The sequence below is a fragment of the Ceratotherium simum genome, chromosome 37 (genome assembly GCF_057802395.1).
Source record: "Ceratotherium simum simum isolate JZ-2026a chromosome 37, ASM5780239v1, whole genome shotgun sequence".
Lineage (NCBI taxonomy): Eukaryota > Metazoa > Chordata > Mammalia > Perissodactyla > Rhinocerotidae > Ceratotherium > Ceratotherium simum.
The window spans coordinates 13,144,962-13,154,568 of NC_141936.1; the positions used below are offsets into that span (position 1 = coordinate 13,144,962).

A 9,607-nucleotide genomic window follows, 5' to 3' on the forward strand; every position below is an offset into this window, starting at 1 on the left:
CTGTGGATTTGCCTATTGTGGATATTTCACGTATGTGGAATCTATAATATATGGCCTTTTCTGTATGGCTTCTTTGACTTAGCACAATGTTTTCAAGATTCACCCATGTTGTAGCATTTGTAAGTACTTCATTCCTTATTATGGCTGAATAGTGTTCCCCTATATGGATATACCACATTTTATTTCTCTATTCATCAGTTGATGGACATAACAATAGCCACCTCTTGACTATTAGAGACATTTTTGATTTTAATGACTTGGAGGATGCTACTGGCATCTAGTAGAAAGTGATCAAGAATGCTGTTAAACACTCTACAGTGCAAAAGGACAGCCCTCACCACAGCAAAGAACTATCCAGTCTAAAATGTCTATAGTGCTGATGTTGAAAAACCTTGGCATATGCTGTAAAATGACTACTACAGAGTAAATGACTCAGAGGATCTCACCTGACAGATTCCTAGTAGCATCTGAATGAATCATCAGTGTTATCAGCACTCAGGGTCTCATCGCCCTTTTATCTCAATCCATTTTCTAGAAGCTACTACAACTCTGGTCCCCCTGCCCCAACCCTTCTCCTCTGCTCCCTGGTTAACCGCCTCTTGAGGGCCACCTGACCCTTCTATGGACTTGAAGTACAGATCGTCATCTTTGCTCTCCTTTCAATAAGCAGCTGGTACTAATCTCAGCACCTCCTCTCTTGTATCTCAGGACTTGGCTCCTGCCACAGGGTTTTAACTTTCACAGCAATAATATTTATACATCTTGAGCTTTTAACATGAATTAGAACACGTGCTAAACATATTACACGCATTATTACATTTAATTCTCACGATAATCTGAGGCACTTGGCATTATTCTTATCGTCATTTTAGAGATGAGCCTTGGAATTCTTCAATAACTTGCCCAAAGTTATGCAGTTCGTAAGCAGCAAAGGAGGCCTTCAAAAGTAGGCCTAAGTTTTTCAACCCAGTGCTATACACTGTGGGCATTTATCACATTTCACTAAATGTCACAATTACTACAGGAGTAAACCCCATACAGGCTTAAAACCTAGGTCTCCTGAGGGCAATCCTGGTAATCTTTTTTCTTCACTCACTCTTAAAGTAATCACCCAGGAAAGTGCTTGTCTTGTTTTCAATCACTTACTTGCATGAATTGCCATAAGTGGGAGCAGAAAAGATCGAAAGAAAAGCAAAACTCGAAGAATATCAAAGAGAGGGTTTCCCTCCTGGCAGAATCCTCATTCCAAGACAATATTATTCACAGCTGTAATTCCCACTGGGAACTGTGGCGAGATGGGAAGCTGGGCCTCTAACTGGGAGCATGCTGTGATATCTTTTGCCCTGTGAAGGATCTTCAGAATTTTCATTTTTCTTTGCTATCAAAGAACTTTATATCTTCTGTGTGTGTTGGTGTCTCTCTCTCACTCACACCACTGTGTAGGAAATATGTCTCACTGTATAGCGTCTTACACAAAAACTCAAAAAATGTTTGTTAAATAAATACAATTCTGCAAGTATCTTAGTGCCTTTTCACCATGTAAACACTCATATTTAGTGCTTCTCACCAAGCAAATATCTAGAATGTCCAAACCAGTGCCTATAGTATATTATCTCAGTTACTTCAGCAGAAACTTCCAACCTGAGAAAAGGCATCCTCGTACTAGGAAACTGCACTGGCCTAGGTTATATGGGTGCTTTACCTTCTCTGGAAAGGACTATGTGAAAAATGAAAGACATAAGCAGCTCTATTATCAATAAAAACACATGTTTGCACGTTGTTTTATATTAGCCTCATGAGAACAACAAAGGAGAAGTTCAGAAGCTATAACGAAGAAGGTGCAACTACAGAAATCATCACAGAAAAGAAGTTTTACCAGATTGGCCCTGACTAATAACAGAGGCAGGATTTGAACTTTGCTACTAACACCTTGTTAGTCCATACTGCCAGGTTTACATCAACAGGGCTACTAACATCACATGGTACAGTGACTAACTCAGTAGAAACTTTTCAGCAAGCAGGGAGAACAGGGAGTGTCCAGGTAAAAAAGAGTTTTCCTTGCCCTGTTTGCCAGACCACTTTTATAACTAAATGAGGCATTAATTTTCTCCCATGCTAAACTTCCCAATTTTTTCTATATTGTTTGAGGTGTTAACTCCCGGCCATAAGGCTCTTCTTTCCAGACCACATGAATGTTAATGATTTCCACAAAACTTTCATTTTCCTGAAGCATAATATTTAAATTTAAAACCCAATAGCATAATATCTTATTTATAAGTATCTATAAAGCAGAAGTTGTAGTAACCAACGGTCCATGAATGAAAGCAGGAGGCTTTCATTACATATTGCTGATATGATTTACAGCCTCAATTCCTCTTTAACTTTTGCTTTTGTCTATATTATTTCAAATTCAGTTGATTGTAAAACTCTATACTTACTTCTTCATTTTGAGGGGTTGGAGGAGGTCTTTCTAAATCCAGAAAATCTAGTGGTCTTTCACTTAGCGTAAGTACACGAGGCGGTGTTTTCAGTGCCAGAGATTTAAAAGGAGTTGACTGAATAAGGTCAAGATCTGCTGGTCTTGAAAATGGAATGTCTTCATTATTTCCTGAGAGTAAAAAAATAAAAAGGAAAGGAGGAGGTTTTAAAAAGATAGTGGTTTTATTAAAATGTATTTGCCATTACACGCCCACTAGAATGGCTACAATTAAAAAGACTGACAATACAAAGTGCTGGCAAGGATGTGGAGCTACTGAAACTCTCATACATCACTGAAGGGAAGATAACAGGGTACAACAACTTCAAAAATAGCTTGACAGCTTTTCACAAAGTTAAACATAACTTATAATAGGATCTAGCAATTCCACTCCTAGAGATATGAAAACACATGTCCTCACAAAGACTTGTACATGAATATTCATAGCAGCTTTATTCCTAATAGCCCCAAACAGAAAAACAGATAGACCCAAATGTCTATCAACCAGTGAATGGATAAACAAATTGTGGTGTATCGACCCAGTGGAAAATTGCTCAGTAATAAAATGCAGTGAACAACTGATATAAGCAACAACATGGAAGAATCTCAAAAACATTACCCTAAGCAAAAGAAGCCAAACCCAAGAATATATACTGTATCATTCCACTTATGTGAAACTCTAGGAAAGATAAACCTTGTTTCTGGTTATAGAAAGGAGATTATGGCTGCCTGGAATTGAGGGGTAGGAACTGAATGAGATGGGGCACAAGGGAACCTTTTGGGGTAATTGAAAGTGTTCTATATCTGGACTGTGGTGGAAGTTATGTGGGTGTATACATTTGTCAAAACTCATTAAGCTATACACTTAAAAATTACATACATTTTATGTACGTAAATTATACCTCAATAATTAGTTGAATTATTAAAAAATGTTTGAAATTTTAGACTATTGTAAGAAGTAAAAAATTTGAAAAAAATGTAAAGTAGCATTTCCCAACCCCTTTTCTAAATAATATTTTGAAAAACCCAAAAGGTTTCATAAAAATATATAAAACAAAGACTTATCAGGCAAATTTACAAAAAAAGGTAAAATACCTGCTACAACAATCCTCTCTGGAACCTGCATAACCACACTAGCATTCGGAACTCCTTCTTGGAATTCCTGTTCCAGGTCAGCATTGGGTGGTGCTACCTTTAATTTTTCCGGGACCCTCATTCGCTGACTAATACCTTCGGTGTATTCCATTTCATACTGAATTCGACTAATTTCCGCCATCTCAGCAGCAGTAGGAGAAGGAAATGCTGCCCCACTCACTCTGCGGGCAAAAAATTTAAAGATGAGGGTGATTGAGTGTTCAAGTGTCAAGTTTTCTCTACATAGTGAAGTTAGAAGACAATACCTTATAGAAAGACCAAAAGGAGACTTCTCATTTGTGAGTACTGAATACATACAAAGAAAAAATAAAAGACTGAAGAAAATGTTTTCCTCAATATAATGCCTTCTCATTTATCAGCTCAAATTACACCTTGAGGATATTACTTAGGAGCAGATTTAAAAAATTACTGTATAATCAAAACACAAATGTGCACAGACATATACACTCTTTCTCTCTGCATAAATAGATATGTGTGCTGCTTATAACTCAAAAATGCCTGAAGTAAAACTTAAATTAAAATGTCCTAATCAATTATTTGAAGGAAAGTTGCTAGGACTTTATAAAAATGAAATTAGAAATTGCATGAAAAAAATAAAACCCTTTAAAATGAAAATCAGATTCATAAGGTAAATAAGGTTAATTCTAAATTTGCTGAAAAAGAAGATGCAACTCCTTGAAAAATCACAAAATACAACTTAAAACTTCTTACTGAATGTATACCTGACAACTGAGATGCAATGAATACCAAATATAGAATATGTATTATAAATCCTTAATGTATGCATTCATTTTGAGGGACTGAAAGTTTCACATTATTAATTTATATTTAATATCATATTTATATGTATATTTTTAAAAAGCAAGATGTCCTTAAGGGGAGAGATAATACGAATGCATTGAGTAACCTTCTAAATTAGAGAAGGATCCATGCTCCAGGGAAACGCAGTAGAAAGAAAGTTGCTCCAAAATAGAAAATGCTGATAAAAGTGTAAAAGAGCAAGGTTAGTCTATGGCAATCAGCTTTAAGGCCACTCTCTCTCAAGCCTATAACACCAGCTCAACTGAATAAAATGTCACTGACCTTCCTAATGGTGTGTCAATGCTTGTTCTGTTACTCATGTTTAATACAGTAAATACACGTCTATAATAGCTATTAAAATACTGCTACCCTGTAGTTCAGTTTACTTTACACAACAATTCCCCTACAGATCTGAACTTTTTTGGAGGTGTACATAACAACACGGACACTGCTTTTCCAGCTGTAAAAAAGAAAGAATAAAAATCAGTATTTCAGCAATTCATTTCATAAAAAATCTATAAATAAAAGTAAATATCTACTTAAAATTAAAAGGCTTGGGGCCTGATCTGAAAACCAATTTTCAAATCTCTCCTAAACAAAATTATTCTACACCTCAAAAATCATAAAGACCTTTTAAGCATAGTCACTGTTTTATGATTTTGCAAACAGGATAAAGAAAAGCTAATCAAACGTATATACAAATATGAAGTCAGATTAGAAAAAAATATTTTCTCATAAAACTCCTGTAAGCACTATATTCTGAAGGGGAAAAAAATTCTTTTCTTTTTTAGACTAAGTACAAATGAAGAAATCATGAAGAGAATGTAAAGGGCAGAAGTAAATGTATTTGAGCTAGACTAAAAATTTTATGTATAAGTAATGGTTTCTTTAAAAGGAAATAACTTTGAAAACCAAATTACACTAAATTTTCAGCAAAAGATATTATATATAAATCAAGGGCAATAAAAAATTAAAGACAGTATAAATGTAAGCGATAGCTGGGATATTTCTTAAACTCCATGTCAGAGATGTATTACACACCCTAAACTCCACCTCACTGAGATGCTTAGGAGGGTTCTTAGAGGTTGCTTAATCATGACTGCTAACTTGCTTCTTTTATTCTTTACCAAATATATGAAAGGATCTGGCATGCACATGGTTTAAAGACTAAGAAAATAGAGCCAAAAGAGAAAATTTTACTCACAAATGTGTACCAAGTACTGCTTGCTGTTTGGCACTATCTGCTTCTGTGCTTCATATTAAATCCTTTAACTTGCTTCAATGTGCATGTGCTGGATTTAGAGCCACTTATGTCCCTGGGGGAGAAAAACAGGAGCTAAATGAGAAATTAGATGATACCAATATTAGGGATTCATTGCTGAGATCCTCCAAATGATAATAGTCACCAAAGATGCACAACCTTTCATTAAGAAACCAATAAAATAAAGAAAGAAAAAATTAACAAGCTTACCACCAATTTTAGCCCCACAGACAGGGCCCTACGACCATTCATTAGTTAATGCAAGATAAAATAAAAGACTACTGCCACCGTTTCTGATTTGAATTTAGAAGAATGTGGCAGATGAAAAATATGTGTTTAAAAAAATCTTACTATTTATATGTGTGTGTACATATATATACACACACATACATATTAAGGAGGAACAAACGCACTGGCTAAATTTTCATTCAGTATTAAATTTAATTTCATACTTATTTAATTTCATTCATAACTTTCATTTAGTATTTAATTTGAACCAGTAATATATGCATATGGTACAAAGTACACAAAAAAATACAGAGAAAATAAAGTCCCACCAGATCCTAACCTACAACCACCCAGGTCCCCACAGGCAACCTCTATTACCAATTTTTGTGCATCATTCTAGATGAGATACTCTTCCTATCCTTGTGCGTTATCTGAAGCACAGTTAAAGCTTCTATTTAGAAATAACACCGAAAAGAGACATCTTAGAAGGATTATAGCCTTGGGACATTATAAATTGAAGTTTTATAATAATAAACAGGGGATGCAAATTGCTAGAACAACATTATCTCTCTGAAATGTGCCATTTTCCACACTCCATTTACTACATTTCAGCCTTATTAACTTTCCACTAGTCTCAACATTTCATTCTATAGCAACATCTTGTCTTAGGAGAATCTCTGAGTTTGTAAAGTAGCACACACTTAGATCATAAAGGTGGACACTGAAAAGACAACTTCTGGAAAAAGTTAAATTCTCCTGTAGCCAATCTGAGCTACTTAAATTAAAAAAGTAAATGGAACTTTTCTACTAAGATTTAACACTTTACTGTCTCAGTTATTGGGTTTTCTGCTGAAGTAAAATAGCTGAAAATCTAATTTTTTTCTCCCTCATTAGACTATGGCATTTTTGATAATATCTTTTGGCAATAAATAAAATAAACTTCTCATTTGGAGTTATTAATCCCAGAAGTTCTGTCACTTAGAATCTACTAGGCAACCAGTACATGATTCTCTGTTCTGTAACTAAGGAGACAAAAGTCCCTCTCAGAATCATAGGTGATCTTAGATCTCTACTTTCTAAGCCCAGTGGTTCCCAAACATCAGTAAGTTATTTACCAATTTCATGTTTTTTTCAGGTTTTTTTCCACATTCATACAGTACATTTACTCTTATCTACACTTAATCTTTAAGTCAACTTTTAAAAATCTTTTTTTTTTTTTTGTGAGGAGGATCAGCCCTGAGCTAACATCCATGCTAATCCTCCTCTTTTTTTTTTTTGCTGAGGAAGACTGGCTCTGAGCTAACATCTATTGCCGAGCCTCCTCCCTTTTTTTTTCTCCAAGGCCCCAGTAGATAGTTGTAAGTCATAGTTGCACATCCTCCTAGTTGCTGTATGTGGGACGCGGCCTCAGCATGGCCAGAGAAGCAGTGCGTCGGTGCATGCCCGGGATCCAAACCTGGGCCGCCAGTAGCGGAGCGCATGCACTTAACCGCTAAGCCACAGGGCTGGCCCTAAAAATCTTAAATAAATGTATTTTAAAAGAAAATTTTACATCACTACCCTAATCCATGGACTTGATGTACATATATAAACACACAAACAAAAACATAAGTATTACAAAAAACCCTCATCCATACACCACCTAGAGTCAAGTCACATTCCATTCATGGACAGTGTTCCAATTTTGTGACACAATGATTCAAGCTTGATTTGCTCATTCTCTATATCAGAACATTGGGACCCAGAGAAATAGCCCAGGAAGTCACAGAAACAACTTGGGTCAAACTAATTGTGGTTGTAAAGATTTATATAATTCTCCAATTACAAAAACAAATGTCCAGTTCTTTATCACTTATTCTGTGGGCCTACTTCAAGGTTTTTATATAGGTCACTCTGTTTCAGTTCTTTTCAAGCAACTGAACTTAAAAAACGGGTGTATTAGAAAATTGAGATGTAGCGATCCAGGCTTAATTTCAATTTTTTAAGAAAAGTCGCTGAAAATTTGTAAAAATATAAGTGAACCAATTTTAAAATAAGGTTACAAATCCACAGAAAACAAGTTTCAACACCAGAACAGAGGAGAATAAAAGCTAAGCTTTGTAATCCTAAGATGAGGCAGCCCTATCAGCCAGGAAAGAACACAATTTCCTTTTGGAAAGAATAGCAAAACCAAGTCATCAGCCCTTGAAACCAAAGATAGCAAGTCCCACACACAATTTAATTACATGGGAAAAGACTACTAAGTTCAACGAAATCGTTCTAATTCCTTTCAAATCCATTTTCCTAAGGGTTTTTCCTTTGGCATCTCATTAGCCAGCGAAATTGACAGAGAAAAGAATGTTTTTCATCTAGAGAGAGAAAACATTTAACATCCTTCAGTTAAAGTCTCTCAGTGGGTGACAGCCCTGGATACAACCAGTTCTATATTTGGGAACAAGGGCGGCGAGGCTTACCTCCTGCAATTAAAAGACGCCACCACTTTTGAAAGAGTCCTCCTCCCTCGCGAATGCTCCTTGCTCTAACGTTATAAGACGCAACTGGGGGTTTCTTTTACTCTAGAGGGAGGAATAGACCTGCAGACCAAGAGGCTGGCAGAACGGGAACCGAGCCTTCCTCCAGCTTCCCAGCTCCTGGAAGAAAATCCCAGGAGCAGCTCCCTGCATCCACACCTGCCAGCAAGGATGTGCAAGGATGCTTCCAGACCGGACCCACAAAGGGCCTCCCGCAGACGCCTGGGCTTTCAAGAAGGCCCTTCTTTTCAAACATGTATATCCACAAAGTAAAAACCAACCAACCAACCAACCAACCAACCACTTTTCAAGACGGCAGGCGTTGGTTCAAGGTCATACTGAAAGATGCCAGGGCCTTGGCCGGGAGGGATGAGGGCAGACGACCAGCAACGCCGCGCGTTCGACTCTCAGGACGCCCTAGCGTTTCCCAACCCCCAAACTATTTTCTAGACAGGAAAGTCCAAATTTCTCGACAAATGGGACACCGAACCAGAGAGGATGAAGAGGTTAGCCCACAAGCGTTTGCAGGAGAGTGTGCTGCTCTCCCTTGTGCTCCTCAGGGACTGAGGCGGCGGCAAGGCCCAGAGGACGAGGAAAGGCCAGGGTTGAAGGCGAGCGGCCTGGGGGTCGGGACGAGGGCCAGGGCGACACTACGGACGGGCCGGGGCCATCGCGGTCCCTCGGTCGGCCGGAGGGTCACAGCCGCGGCGTTAGGCCAGCGGCCGGCCCAGGCCGCGGGTCCCGGGTCGGGAAGACGTCAGCACTCACCCCTGGGCCCGCTGGAGGGTCCTCGGCGAGGGCCGCCGCCCGCTGGCTCCCGGGGCGCTCGGGTGGGCGCTCTCAGAGGCCGTTGACTGAGCGGACAGAGGCGCCCGGGCAAGGCACCCGCCGGAGCGGCCCTCAGCGGGCCGGAGAGACTCGAGAACGGCCGGAGCTGGCCCCTTCAGGGAGCCGTAGTTGAGGCAGGTTCGTGGTCACGTGACACAAGGAAGGGCGGACGTGAGGCTCACGCACAGCAGCAGAGGCGATGCGACGGCGATAGGGAGACATCTTTGTTTTGGGCAAGTCTGCCAGCCGCAGGTAACAGCATTTATGTAGTATGTAAGTTTGGTTCACGCTTAGATTTATTAGAATTCGTGATTTTTAAGAACTTTGTGATTACAAGGTAAGCCTTTA

General features: G+C 38.6%; 1 protein-coding gene across 14 annotated transcripts in view; it reads right to left on the bottom strand.

The window, feature by feature from the left end:
• The window catches only part of MFF (mitochondrial fission factor), a 34,454-nt gene extending 25,089 nt beyond the window's left edge, over window positions 1–9,365 (bottom strand). For 4 of the 14 annotated variants that reach the window (XM_014785347.2, XM_087424744.1, XM_014785351.2 and 1 more), the window contains exons 1-5: window positions 9,200–9,364; window positions 5,637–5,748; window positions 4,715–4,892; window positions 3,572–3,792; window positions 2,439–2,608 (exon numbers count right to left, since the gene is read on the bottom strand). In XM_014785347.2, coding sequence (XP_014640833.1) covers window positions 2,439–2,608; window positions 3,572–3,792; window positions 4,715–4,752 — 429 coding nt within the window. In that variant the 5' untranslated portion in view covers window positions 4,753–4,892; window positions 5,637–5,748; window positions 9,200–9,364. Of the gene's footprint in view, window positions 1–2,438; window positions 2,609–3,571; window positions 3,793–4,538; window positions 4,611–4,714; window positions 4,893–5,636; window positions 5,749–9,199 lie in introns of all 14 variants that reach the window. The other 10 variants (XM_014785354.2, XM_014785353.2, XM_014785352.2 and 7 more) reach the window with 7 other exon arrangements.
• Window positions 9,366–9,607: the final 242 nt, after the last annotated feature.